At 47.7% G+C, this 14073-nt stretch overlaps 2 protein-coding genes across 2 annotated transcripts in view; one reads left to right on the forward strand and one right to left on the reverse strand.

Annotated features, from left to right (window-relative positions):
• LHFPL7 (LHFPL tetraspan subfamily member 7) overlaps positions 1 to 2864 on the reverse strand; it is a 58910-nt gene extending 56046 nt beyond the window's left edge. The window contains exon 1 of the mRNA XM_063146785.1: positions 2716 to 2864. Coding sequence (XP_063002855.1) covers positions 2716 to 2864 — 149 coding nt within the window. The remainder of the gene's footprint in view (positions 1 to 2715) is intronic.
• A 155-nt stretch (positions 2865 to 3019) lies between these two features.
• The window catches only part of AKAP10 (A-kinase anchoring protein 10), a 35170-nt gene continuing 24116 nt past the window's right edge, over positions 3020 to 14073 (forward strand). The window contains exon 1 of the mRNA XM_063146524.1: positions 3020 to 3234. Coding sequence (XP_063002594.1) covers positions 3213 to 3234 — 22 coding nt within the window. The 5' untranslated portion in view covers positions 3020 to 3212. The remainder of the gene's footprint in view (positions 3235 to 14073) is intronic.

Below are 14073 nucleotides of genomic sequence, written 5' to 3' on the forward strand. Positions count from 1 at the left end.
AGAGGACCTTCTCTTCTGCTGCTCCCAAACTGTGGAATGGCCTGCCGGAGGAGATTCGTCTACTTTACAGTCTTTTAGCATTTAAGAAAGCTATAAAGATTGATCTCTTCCAGCAGGCCTACCCAGTGGAATTTTAGGATGCTTTTAGTATGTTTTAGTATGTTTTTAGGAAGTTTTAACAATGTATATTGTGTTTTGATTAATATTTTATTCTTGTTGTTATTCCCCACCTCAATCAGGATGGAGAGGCGGGTTAGAAATTATTATTATTATTATTATTATTATTATTATTAATGATTCCACTTAAGCCTCTTCTGGAGCCATTTTTGTCTGAAGAACAGAATAAAAATACTTGCGGAGTGCAATCCTATGCATGTTTAGACAGGAAAAGGTCTTACAACTCATTCTTCATGCTGCTTGGTTAATGCTGGGAGTTGCGGGACTTTTTTTCTGTCAAAACATGGATCGGATTGTGCCCTAAATAAATAAATAGAAAGCCTAACAAACTGTGCGCCAGGCTGCTCTTAAGGAGACCAGGAGCAGAACAAGAAAAGAATTGGAGAGAGAGAGAAAGACAAGCAGACAGAAAAATGTTAGGCACTATAGCTTGGAAGAAAGGCCTTACTGAACTCCGCTGGAGTTTTTTATGAGTAAATCGGATTAATAGGGTGTCTTTAAGTTATAGCTGGGCATTAGAAGCTTCATTTGGGTTGTGAAAAGGTAAATTTGAAGGCAATTAGAATTGGAGGTTTGAAGGCTTGTAATGTAGCGCCCTCTTGTGCTTTTCAGGAGAACCGTTTGGGATGCTGAAAAAAGAAGTCAGTCCCAAAAAGGTGGTGTTTTTGAAGGTGACAATATCTATATGACAATAGGTTGTTGTTGTTATTGTTATAGTTATATCCTAGGCTTCTTGGAGCTCAGGGCAGCAAACATGGCTCCCTCCCTTGCAACAAGCCTGTGAGATTAAAATTGGCACAGGATTACCTGTCTTGTTTGGGGATTTGAAGTTCAGTTTTCCCAAACAAGACAGGTAATCCTGATCCTTCTCTGACACTAGTATAAACATAGGCTCCCTCAACCTGGTTTTGGACTACAACTTTCCCAGACTTTGGGACTATAACTCCCAGCATTCCTGTGCTGGTCTGGGCTGATGGGAGTTGAAATCCAAAAGGTCTAGAGGATACTGGGTTGGAGACTACTGTAACTAACAATTTTACTAGTAGATTTAGGCATGTGGGACCCTTCAACAAAATGTTGCAGCGTCAAGGGCATCTGCTCAGGGTTCCAGCCTCTCTTTTCCATTCCACCTTCAACCCCCCCCGCCACAATTTCCCACCCATCCCCGCAACAACGTTCAGTCGGCATTTTGTGCCCACCAGGGCCATCCTTATGCCCAATCCCAGTTATATTAAAATGTTGGAATTCTCCATTGATTTCTATGGGCAGAGCCATTCCGGGCATCATTTAAAAATAGTTCTCCGTTTGCACCGAAAACAGAATGGCAATCCTGAAGCTAAATAAAGATGGCACTTCACTTTGCAGCAAGCCAGTTTTAAAAAAAAACACACAAAGAAAAAAAATTAAGAGGGGCAGGGTGACTGGTGAGGCATCTGTGGGCACAGAGCCCCCATGCTGGGTGTTGTAGGACTTTTTGTGCCAAAACATGCATAGGATTGTAGGACTTTTGTGTCAAAACATGCATAGGATTAGGACTTTTTGTGTTGAAACATGCATAGGATTAGGACTTTTTGTGTTGAAACATGCATAGGATTAGGACTTTTTGTGTTGAAACATGCATAGGATTAGGACTTTTTGTGTTGAAACATGCATAGGATTAGGACTTTTTGTGTTGAAACATGCATAGGATTAGGACTTTTTGTGTTGAAACATGCATAGGATTACACCTTAATTCTGCAGCGGCAGAGGGAGAAATTGGGTCTGTCCCTAATAACTCGAGAAGGATTATTTATTTATCCTGCAATCCTCTGTCCACTTAATGATATGGCTCCCTCTCTCGCAAAAAAACTATTTATCCCTCGCAAAAAAACTATTTTCAGAAAGCAAATGAACCTTGTACTGCAATTAGGAGGGTGAGGATGGAATCCGTGCTATATTGGAGGACTTTAATATACTGTGACGAAAAGCAGGGTCAAGTGGGAAGTATTTTTTTGTACATTGTTGGTGCTAAATAAATAAATAAATAAATAATAATAATAATAATTTTGTGTGTGTGGTGGGGAGTATGCGCTACCCCTCAGAAAAGCGGTGGTCAAACTGCAGCTCTCTAGATGTCTTGGACTACAAGTTCCATCAACCCTCAGCATGGGCTGTGTTGGCTGGGGTTGATGGGAGTTGTAGTCCAAAACATCTGGCAGGCCACCAAGTTGCCCACCCCTGCTTTAGAGTCACCATTCCCCAACCTGGAGCCCTCCAGATGTGTCAAATTACAACCCAATCAGTCTCAGCTAGGTTTGCCGGGGCTGATGGGAGTTCTGGTCTGGCACATCTGGAGGGCGCCAGGCTGAGGATGACGACCTTAGAGTCATCGCTGTGGCCAATCATCATGAAGGGCAACAGCATCAGTCTAGAGAGAGAGCGATCAATAAATCTTTGGGGGTTTTTTTTGCTTTTGCCCTTATCCAAAATGTCCGAACTGGGAACACTCTCGGTCAGGCGCGGTTCTCCCCGGTCCAAAGGCCAATCCTTTTCCCTTACCAAAGATGGCCGCCGAGGTTGCGCCTGTCGCCGGGAGGCTCGCCCTCTTCCAAGATGGCCGCACTCCCTGGGCGCAGTGTGCCCTCGTCCAAGATGGCCGCCTTAACGGCAGGGGCCACTTTGGATTGGGCTGCCTCCAGGGCGGCCATGTTGCTTGAGGGCAAGAGGCCGGCCGGTTACCGGTATATATCTATCTATTCCCCCCCCCTTTTTCTTCTTTCCTCCCTCCCTCCCTCCCTCGTATTTACCTTCCCGAGATGCTACGCGGGCCCTTTCCTGGCCTCAGCCGTTCGCCGCCCGGAAGACGGGGCCTGCGCCTCAGCGGCGGCGGTTGTTGACAACATGGCGGCTGCCGCCTCCTCCTTCTTCGTGTGGGGAGCGGGAGGCGGCGGGCCGAGCGGCACCAAGGCGCTGCTGCTGCTGCTGCCGCCTCAGCAGCCCTGAGGGACGGGGACGGGCCCGCCGCGGACCGGCCCGCCGCCCCAGGCCGCGCCGCCATGTCCTTCTTCAGGCGGAAAGGTACCCGGAGGGGCAAGTGGGGCGTGAGGGGAAATGCCCCGGGGACGAGGGGGCCGCCTGCCTGCCTGCCTGCCCGCCCGCCTGCCCGCCTGCGCTGGGGGAAAGGGGTTGTGTGTGTCAGAGGAAGGGGGCAGCTTTCCTCAGGTTTGTTTTTTGGGGGGGGGGGAGTCCCCTGCTCCTTTGACCCTCAGAAGCCCCCAAACTCCGGCAGGCAGACCCCTCCCCTCAGACACAGCCCCGCCCCTTTGATTGCGCCCCCCCCTCAGGAAGACAGCCCCCTCACCCCTTGTCCTCTCAGGCCCCCAGACTCAGGCAGAGGGACCCCCTCCCCTTTGATTGTGCCCCCTGCACCCCTTTCACCCCCACTCCTGAACTCAGGAAGGCAGACCCCCCACCCCCTTGATTACCCCCCACCCCAAACACAGGCGCCCCCTGCCTCTTTCATCCTTGGCACCCCCACCCCAAACTCACGAAAGCAGACTCCCCCCTCCCCTCATGCACACCCCTCCCCTCCCTTGTGTTCCTGAGTTGTGGGGGGGGGCACCACGAAGAAGGTGGACGAGAAGGTGCCTCCCTGAGGGTTTTGGGGGGTGGGGTGCTTCTGGGCACGAAGGGGTGAAAGCGGGGGTCCCCTTTGACCCTCAGAAGCTGCCAAACTCAGGAAGGCAAGGGTCAAAGCCCTCCTCCTCCATTCGCACTCAGAAGCCCCCCCCCCAAACAAGGGGGTATAATAAAGGGGATGGGGTCTGTGTGGGAGGGGTCCCCCTGCCTGAGTTTGAGGGGGGGCTTCTGGGCATGGAGGGGGTGAATTGAGGAGGGGGTCTGCCTCTGAGAGGAGGGGATCTGCCTTCCTGAGTATGGGGGTCATAATAATAAATTGGGGGAAGGTTTGCTTTTGTGGGTGAAGGTGGGTGGGAAAGAGAGGAAGCCTTCCTGAGTGGGGGGTGGTATTATTATTATTATTTATTTATTTATTTATATAGCACCATCAATGTACATGGTGCTGTACAGAGTAAAACAGTAAATAGCAAGACCCTGCCGCATAGGCTTACATTCTAATATAAAATGCGGTGGGACATTAATGGAGTCAGGTGGAAATGAGGGAGGTTCTGTGAGTATATGAATTGGGGGGACGAATGAGAGGATTTGGGGCAGGAGGGGGTCAGAGCGGGCTGTGAAAAGGACTGAGGAAGGAAGGTGAGGGATTTGAGGGTGCAGGAAATCAGGGATGTGGGGAATGAAAAGGCAATAAAAGGATTTCAGAACAGGTTTTGGGATAAGGTTGGTTGGAGCCTTGACTGGGAATACGAGAGAAAGGGGTTGGACACCATGGTTGAATCAGGGGAGTGTTTCCCAAAGAACCCTGGCATGGGGGATGCAAAAGCTGGGGAAATGGGGGAGATGTGGGGGGACGCGTGTAATTAGGATCCACGGCATGGGATGTTATACTTAGCAAAGAAATACCAGCCAGGCCTGCCCAAACGTGTGTGGGGTATGTATGTGTGAAAAGGCAGCATGTTTGAGGTGCGCTCTGAAGGAGCGTGCCCCTTCCTCTCCAGCTTTTATAGCTAAGCCTCTTCCTCATGGTGCAGGAGGACACACGTGAATGTCCTTGAACAACTTGGTTTTTCTCTTAGCCGTTGCTTTTGCTGCAGCTTCCTTGAGCCGAGGAGGAGCATATGCTACCATGGCCAAGATCAGCCGCGTTTGAATGAATGATATACAATGGAGCAAGACAATAAACAGCCGTGAAACAAGGAAATGCTTTAGAATTGCTTCTGCGTTAGGTAGAAGTCTCTAAGCTTTCCTAGCTTTGCAAGCTTAAAAACCGGGGAAGTTGTATTCATGTTGGGAATCCTTCCCCTCCTCTCTCTCTCTTTGGAAACGTTCCTCATTTTAGGATGCATGACTTGAGCTCATGGTTGAACTTCAAAATCTTGACCCTGCCCTGAGTACTAACAGCCTCCTAAATTAAGGATTTGCAATTGCATAACTTTTGCGCTATCAAGGTAATAGATTACCAGAAGAAATAGAAGCAAAGTCAAATGTTTTCAAATTCACCATTAAGCTGTTAAAACGACGCCGAGAAAAATTTGTGGGGAAGGGTTCTGCGTTACGTAAAGCATCCCGTGTAACTTGAGATGTATTCTGATCGCTTCTCCAGTTAAAATAGAACAAGTGCCGTTAAAGCAAAAAGGCCTGCATCTTTCTAGGGGATATTTAAGAGAGAGTGCTGAGCGCTTCCAGGGAACATTGCAGGCGGCGTTGCTGAAATATTCATGTTGACGGGTTCAGGGTGCTCTCTATCTGTTGCTTGATCTTTTTGGGACCCATTGTGGATGCATCCATTGCATTAACTTTCAGGCCTTTTCATCTGCTGTGTTTGGCGTCTCTCTCTGATAGGAAACCTTTTAAGAGTGAGCTTTGAGTCAGGTTTTTACACAGCTCTTTTCATCCTTCCTCATGCTTTCTTGAGACAGTTGGGGTGGTGTAGTGCAGGCTTTTAAGGATCTACCTACCTGCTCACCTGTCTGAAGGTAACCAAGTAAGGAAATGCTTGTAAACTGAAAGAGAGTTGTTGCGTTTCTCTCCCATTCTTCTTTCCAAGCTGACGTGCCACAAATGACTTAGACTTGTAGGCGTGTAGGTTGAAATTCCCACTCAGCCATGAAAAACTCACTGGGTAGTTTTGAGGCTGTCTTTTCACCTAACCTGTCTCACTGGGTTGCTCTCAAGGTAAAATAGCACTGGCGGCGGAGGGGGGAGTATAAAGCACTCTGGACTCTTTGGACAAAGGACAGGATGCAAATGTGAGAAATACATCTGAAGTTGGTCGTTGAGCACATCTCGTAATGGGAAGGGGGTGTAAAGATGATTGCCCTCAAAACACCTGATTTCAGGAGTGGACTCTTGAGTGCCCCAGCGTTCCGCTGTTTAGCCAAAAGAATATAGAGTATAGGTTAGAGCATAGAGTATAAGTACAGATTAAAGAAATACTAAAACATGCCTGCTGGCATTTTCCGAATTGAGCTCATAAATTGTGGATTGCATAATGCACACTTCCTCTGTGTGTGTGTGTGTGTGAGAGAGAGAGAGAGACTTCTGATGAGCTTTGTTTTCAATTCGTAAAGCATCTATGTTTAAGGTGTGTATGACTTCTGTGAAAAATTGACATCCGACATGACACGTTAACTGTTTGATGAATGCATTGTATACTTGTGCAGGAGTCTTTCCTACAAACCATGGATTGAAACTGGCTATTTCGTGTGTGTGTGTGTGTGTGTGTAGAGGAGCATCCCAGGCTTGGTAGTTGCTCCTCGGTCACAGGGCTCCAACCCCTGGGTCCAGTTCAGTCATAACACAGCATAATGTATTTTCACAGCTAAGGAAGGAGGCTGCAAGATTGCATGCTTCTCCTCCCTTGAGTACGGATTTCAGGATTACAGTGTCATGGACATTAACTAGGGTTCTTAACCAGCACAATCCCTGCATAAATGCAAAATACCTCTTAACTGTGGTCAAACCATGGCCCCTTGGCTTTCCTGCACCAATCTCCGGAGGCTTGCTAAACACCACGAAGATCTGTGTACCTGATCTGCTTCTCAGTGGCCAGGATTGAACCTGGTGCACAGGTAAGCTGCACGCCTCATGTTCTAGTATTGGTCCTGAATTGTTGGGACTAGAGGCGCAAATATATCTAACCAACGACGGGCAGCAAACGGCTTGCATGCCTTTTCTGTCCCACTAAGACTTCGCCTCTGGCAACCTGCTGGTGTCCTGTCCTTCCCTGGGGAAAAAGGAGCAGAAAGGCTTCCAAAGGGGAAAATTGGGTGCCTGAACACTCCTTGCTTGCAGCCCACCCTGGCTCTACAGCAGGCTTGAGGCAGGAGTAATTGTCGTGCCCAGTTGGTGGCACCTGGAGCAGCCAACCTCAAAGCCCTACGCCCTAGAAAACTAAAGATAAGGCATGACGTAGTGTCACTACAGAACAAATTTGCTTTATGGACAGCGGGTGGAGGGGGCTCCGACAGTGCCGTCCTCTATCCTTGGCATTGCTGGGCACACCCCTTGATGCGGGCGGGAGTGAGAATACAAATCAACTTTCCCACCTGCGTTTTGAAACCAAACTACCTGTTGAGAATGACTACATGATCCATCCTGCCTGGGAACGTATCACTTCAGGATGCAGGTGTGTGTGTGTGTGCCTGCTTATTTAGAAAACATGCATTTCAGGAGAAATGCTTAGCTAGAACCCTTCTCGCATTAGCTTTCCACATGCAGAGGTATTCCGTTATCAAGGACACGACCGTGCATTTCTCCACCTACGGTCTGAAATGGTACAATCCAGGAAGAGCTTTACCGTGTGATAATTCTAAGAAATGTACTTTGGCTCCGGACATCTATGGGAGGTCCCTTGTGACATGCTCTGGTAACGTCCAGCGTAATGAATGACTTGTGAAAGTGAATGACTTGTAAAACTTCCTTCTTTTTTTTTTTTTCCTTTTAAAGCAAACTTTCAGGTCACACAGACTTTCCTCCACTTTATCTTGAGATACTGAGAACAATACAGGGTGGGGCAGGGAACCAGTATTGCTTTGACAAGGCTGATAGTGAGTTAGTTATACCTCCTTCCTTTCAGGACAAAGAAGCAGGAAGTTTTAAACTTAGATTAAAGCGCCTGTAGGGTTCGTGTGGCCAGAGGTTGCTTTGGGTGCACAGCTGTATGATTGTTAAGGAAAGCAGCAGCTGAAAGCAAAGTGGTCCTCCCAAGCCTGGTGCTTTTCAGAGGTTCGGGGCTTCCGACTCCCATCAGCCCCAGCTAGCATGGCCAGTGGCCAGGAATCCTTGGAACTGTAAGCAGAAACATCTGGAAGGGATTAAAGTAACACATCGCTGTAACGCCCCAAACCCTTTGAAGTCTGAGAGGTTAGGCCGCGCAAAAAATGTATTCGTTTCTTCCTTTCGTTTCTATTCTGCTCTATCGTCGAAGCTCTCTAGGCGCTTCACAAAATTAAAACCACAAGGTACAACATAGAATTACGTGGAAGCTAAAAACCACAGTATCCAAAAAGTGTAGAAGTTTGAGGGGGAAAGCGTTGTGGAGAGATGCCCTTGGCTGAACAGCTGAAGAAACATCTTAAAATGTTGGGTTTACAACTATGAACCAGCAAAACCCAAAGTTTAAATTTTCTAACGTTAGTTGATGGAGTAGTAGATGACACACCTGTATTGTCAGATTACTAAAGAAATAGGCCAACTGTCTTATGATGATTGAGAAAGAGATTTTAAGCTTGATTAGCCCATTTGTTTTAGCTTCCACATGTGAAAATGAGATTTTAGTGGGCCAGCTGAAGTTGGCGAACGATATAGTCTTCTGAGTTTCACAGAACTCTTCATATCATAAAATACTTTCAAGGAACTCGGAAGCTTGCATAGTCCATCACTAGACTGTGTGGAGCTAATCAGAAAACTCCACTTTTTAACTCCTTTTTATCTCTTACAGTATCTATAAGCAGCCTCTGGTTTTCAAAGGGATTAAATTCCACTAACTATGCTTTGACCTTGCAAGCTCCGGGCCTTTTCCTGAATCAGTACCTTTTGCATTCAAGAAAATTAGGAACAGTGGCTTCAGGGCTCCTGTTCTTTGGGATTGACTTGGCGACCCAGAGTTTCAACTAAGTTCACAGAGCTTCCTGCCTCATGGAGAGGTTTGTGGCAGATGGATGGCATGAAAGGAGAGATACCACAAGCCTTCTCTCCCCCCCCCCCCCCCGGTCCCCTGGAAGTGATTCTTACTCGCCACAGCCAACCAGGGTCCTTATCTACACCAGTCATTAATGTTGCATGGAGTTTTTGACTCTTCTGCGTGTGTGTTTTTTAACCCAAGCAGCCTGGGTAGGCTCTGAGTCTATATACTTGGTGGTTGTACAACTGTCGGTGCCTCATTGGGCTACTGGATTAGATATAGGCTCGGTTCAGACAACACGTTTCTCAACAGTGGTTTTAGAACTCCATGGTGGAGCTTTTACACCACTGCTGAGAAATGTGTGGTCTGGCGGGAAAACTCCACACAACGGTGGAGTTTTTTTGGGGAAACACTCCAGGCGGAATATCCATGCTGTGCAGAGGAGAGTTCCTGAACAACCGTTGTGTTGCGTGGCGGGCTGCGTGGAGTTTTCCATTGCGTTGAGTTGGCTTTTCCCCACTGGCTACGGAGTTCCCTGGCAAGAGTGGCGAAAGGACGGAGTGCTGCTCTAGGAAAGCCGCCGGGATTGGTTTTTTGCAGCAGTGGCTGATGGGATACCATTGGGAGGGTCGAGGAACTGTCAATCCAACGTCGCGATGGATTTTACGCAACTCCGTGGGAGCCCACGGTCACACAATGGCGTAGGTAGAACATATTGTGCGGGGAGTAGCCCCTAGGAACTCAACCATTGAGTGGAGGTTTCACACCGCGTAGAGAAAAGTGTTGTCTGAACTGAGCCAGTATTTCTTTATGGTGACATCTTCACTAGGCTGAAGCATAACCGGCTTTTGTTTTCTTTCGTGCCCAATTAGTGATCCTCTCAGGCTCCCGGCTGACAGTAATGCAGAAATATTTGGGTGTAACTAGAAGTGCCGGCTGCCCAAGGTGATGACATGAATTAAGTTCTCGTTTCTGGAAGCAAGTTAGCAATTAGGTAACATGGTGGCATTGCACAGACAAGTCTGGGGGAGAGAGCGAGAGAGCCACTGTGGTGTAGAGGTTAGAATGGGTGGACCCGGGTTCAAATGCCCGTACATGAAGCTCGCTGGGTGATCTTGGGGCCGTCGCTACCTTTCGGTGACCTTATGGGGCGGTTGTGTGGATAAAAACTGGAAGGACCCTCACCACCTTAAGAGGAGGATACTTTTATTTATTACATATTTATACTGCCCAACAGCTGAGGCTCTCTGGGCAGTTTACAGTTAAAAACATAATATACAAAAATCAAGATGTAAAACTTTTATTTATTTATTTTTAAAAAAACGTCATATAAAACCAGAATAAGTTATAGTCCAGGGAAAGCTTGTCTAAAAAGATACGTTTTCAGGAGGCGTTTGAAGGGTGTTACATTTTCTGCCTCCCAAACCGCACGAGGGAGGGCTTTCCAGAGGTTGGGAAGAAGACCCCGCCGCCAAAGGTGTTTGTGACGACACAATATAAACGTAATGAACACACAATTGTTTGAAATTAATCAGTTAGATTGGGAAGAGCCAGCCCCACGAAAATCAGTGGGGTGGGGGGAAGCAGGTACTTTGCACGCGCAAGGGCCCCAGGTTCAATCCCTGATGGCACCAGTTAAGAAAAACAGCTCTGCAAAGTTTCTCCACCCACCCACCCACCCCAATGTTATTTTTAATACAAGAAGTTCCATGCATCTAAAAACGACAGGAGCTTTTCTCCCGTCCGGACCTTTCCCTGACCTAGTTCCAGATGTATGGACTGCAATTCCCATCATTGCCCTGCTGGCTGGACATAATGGGAATTGTAGTCCAACGCACCTAGAAGGCACTGTTTTAGGGCAGGCCGCTTTTAGAACGTTTTCCTTGCATATAGAATTATGCAGATTTAATTTATTAGTGAAACCGTGAATGATTACTCAGCGGAGATATATTTAATTGGGTGACAGCCCCTGGGCAAAATCTTCTCAGTTTATAAATTACACCCTTGCTCTATGATTCCTTCCTCCATTTCTTTCTTTATGACCCCCAGCAGCAGCCGGCGGGGGGGGGGGCAGGTGTGGAAAGTAATCTGTCCACCCCCTGGTTTTCAGCTCAAAAAGGTGCTCCTAAAGCTGCCTTTTCTCTTGTTGGGTTGGTGGGAGGAGAAAGAAAGAAACCTACCCCATGTATGCTGCTTACAAACGTAGAAAGATCAGCATTCCTGCGATTTAGGGTGGCAATTCCAGGGCTCTTTCCTGTTTGCTAATAACAGGTCCCTTTTTAGAGAGGAAGTGGTGCATGGCTCAAGCCATCTTAGCGAGAGCCTGGCCGTAAATATCTGCCCAGTGTCTCCTGTCATAACCAGCAAAGGCAATTCAGCAGTTCCCTAAAGGAGGTCAAAACGAAAGCTGTGACTCAGTTTCTGAAACGGAAGTGCTAAGCAAAACCAACCAAAGCGCTGACTCCACAGATTCCAGGCCGTGCTGCAGGATGCGTCCCTGCTGTTGTGCGCTTCCCCTGCTCAGTTCTAAAACCCCTTCACACCTGAGGCTTTTGAAATAGGTCGCCAGGTGTGGTGCAGGTGCTTGGGAGAGTCAAAATCGGCGCAGGCCACTTCGTGCAGGCCGTCCGAAACTGGTGTCTTCCTCGGTGACCTCACGCCAGCTGTTTCATCACCAGGTGGCTTCTGGATTTCACCCCTTGTGCGAGATGGAAATACCAACCGTCAAGCGTTTCAGCTTTGTGGAACGCATCTTTTGTGCCCGCAACGAAGTAATATGTTTAAGGCAGAGGAACGTGGAATGCAGCAAAGAAAGCGAACTAGCCGGCTGCATTGGTGCCTCACGAAAGGGTACTCAGCCCTGTTTGGGAGTGAGTTACGTGTCTCTCCATCAAGCGTGGATCATTTTAGCAAGGTCAGTGGGTGTGTGAGTGAGAGAGGATTCCGTGGCTGAAGAATAACAGCTAACTAGAAGATAACATCCATCCGTTCGTTTTCCTCTTGAATCAGTCCAAGTTGCAAGCTGAAGAGCGTTTGAGCCTCGCTAACATTGGAGTTTCTTTAGAAAAAGAGAGTAGAAGACGTTTGATAGCATTTCTTGAATTGCCACGCTTTTGTATTTCTTGGGACTTCCATACTTCCCTGTAGGAACTTCCTTTGCCCGGCTGCTAGATAATTTCTGCAGGTGAGCCTTTCTCAAATCCCATCACCAAGAGAAATTAGGAAGGAGCGAGGCCGTGTGAGGTCTGCTATGTCTCCAAGTTGGTGTTTAGAAAAAGACTGTCTTCTTAAATATAAAAGGCCAGCTCTTCTATCAATAGTTGTTGTAGTGTTTGATTTGTAAGAGTGTGGACGGAGTGCGGTGGGAACCAGTGTGTTAGAGACCTGCTCAGATCTCCACAAGCCTGCTTTATGTTCTAGATCATAATAGATCATTCATAGAAGTACAGCTTCCAAATCGCGCAAGGTACCGGTTCCCCTTTATTTAGCACTGGTTAGGCCTCATCTTGAGTCCTGTGGTGTGTTCTGGGCACCATCTAGTTCTGGGCACCACACAATAATAATAATAATAATAATAATAATAATAATAATAATAATAATAATAATAATAATAATTTATTTATTTATTTATTTATTTCTTACCCGCCTCTCCCTTTGGATCGAGGCAGGGAACAACATTAGTGCAGGAATCAACACATCTTTAAAATTCTTGATTTTACATCAATCTGGGTAGGCCTGCCGGAAAAGGCTAGTCTTCAAAGCTGCCTTAAAATCACAGAGGGAGTTAATATTACAAATCTCCTCCGTCAGGCCGTTCCATAATCCAGGGGTGACAGAAGAAAAGGTCCTCTGGGAAACTGATGTCAGCCTAGTTTTGGCTGACTGAAGTTAGTTCTCCCCAGAGCACCTGAGTGTGCGGGGCGGACTGTATGGGAGAAGGCGATCCTACAGGTAACCTGGACCCAAACCATTTAAAAGGAGATGACCTTTAAAATGACCTTTGTACTTTGCCGGGAAACTAATCGGCAGCCAGTGGAGTGATTTTAATGTTGGGGTAATATGCTCACCCCTAGATGTACCGACCTAGAAGGATGCAGACAAGCTGGAGAGTGTGCAGAGGAGACCAACAAGGATGATTAAAGGTCTGGAAACAAAGCCCTATGAGGAGAGACTGAAAGACCCGGGCATGCTTAGCCTGGAGAAGAGAAGGCTGAGGGGAGACCTGATAGCACTCTTCAAGGACTTGAAAGGTTGTTACTCAGAGAAAGGCCAGGATCTCCTCTCGATCCTCCCAGAGTGCAGGACATGGAACAATGGGCTCAAGTGACAGGAAGCCAGATTCTGGCTGGACATCAGGAAAAGCCTCCTGACTGTTAGAGGAGTACGACAATGGAACCAGTGACCTAGGGAGGTGGTGGTCTCTCCCACCGTAGAGGCCTTCAAGAGGCAGCTGGATGGCCATCTGTCAGGGATGCTTTAGGGTGGATTCCTGCATTGGACTCGATGGCCTTAGAGACCCCTTCCAACTCTACTATTCTATGATTCTCTGATCGCCTGCTGTATGCCTGGGACAGGGCAGCCAAGTTGGTAGGGCAGTGGTGTAGGTCTGCGGCAGCGTAAGCAGCAGAAGGGGAGATGTGGCAAGCAGCAGAGGGTTTGACAAGCAGAGGAAGCATTTCCCTCCGTGCTGCAACCCCTCAGCCACCTGGATTCTCCCAAGTGATCGGTGTGACTCCAGTTTGCTCAGCCCTACTGATGGCAGCCCGGCTACTTGGGTGATGGCTGCATGGTTCCGTCGCTGTTTCTTCAAGCCGCCACCAACATCTCCGTTACGTAGTGTTTTCTTTTAACAGCAACAAGCCACGGGGAGCAAGACTATGAAGGAAGTTTATCACCTCTGTGTTATTTTTTTTGCCGCTCTTCCTTCGCGGAAGGAAGCACACAACCTCCTTCCTTCTCCTGCTTTTATCTTCACACCAGCCCTGTGAGGTAGGCCAGGCTGAGAGGCTATGATTGGCTCAAGGTCACCAGGCATTCTTTCTGGTGACCCATCGCGCCTAGTTTAAAACAGGCGGAAATCGAACAAAATCAAAGGAAATTGGAAGAAATGCCTTCAAAGCGTGTCAAGCTCAGTCATCCCCGACCTGACACAC

Source organism: Elgaria multicarinata, chromosome 22, assembly GCF_023053635.1.
Source record: "Elgaria multicarinata webbii isolate HBS135686 ecotype San Diego chromosome 22, rElgMul1.1.pri, whole genome shotgun sequence".
Classification (NCBI taxonomy): Eukaryota; Metazoa; Chordata; class Lepidosauria; order Squamata; family Anguidae; genus Elgaria; species Elgaria multicarinata.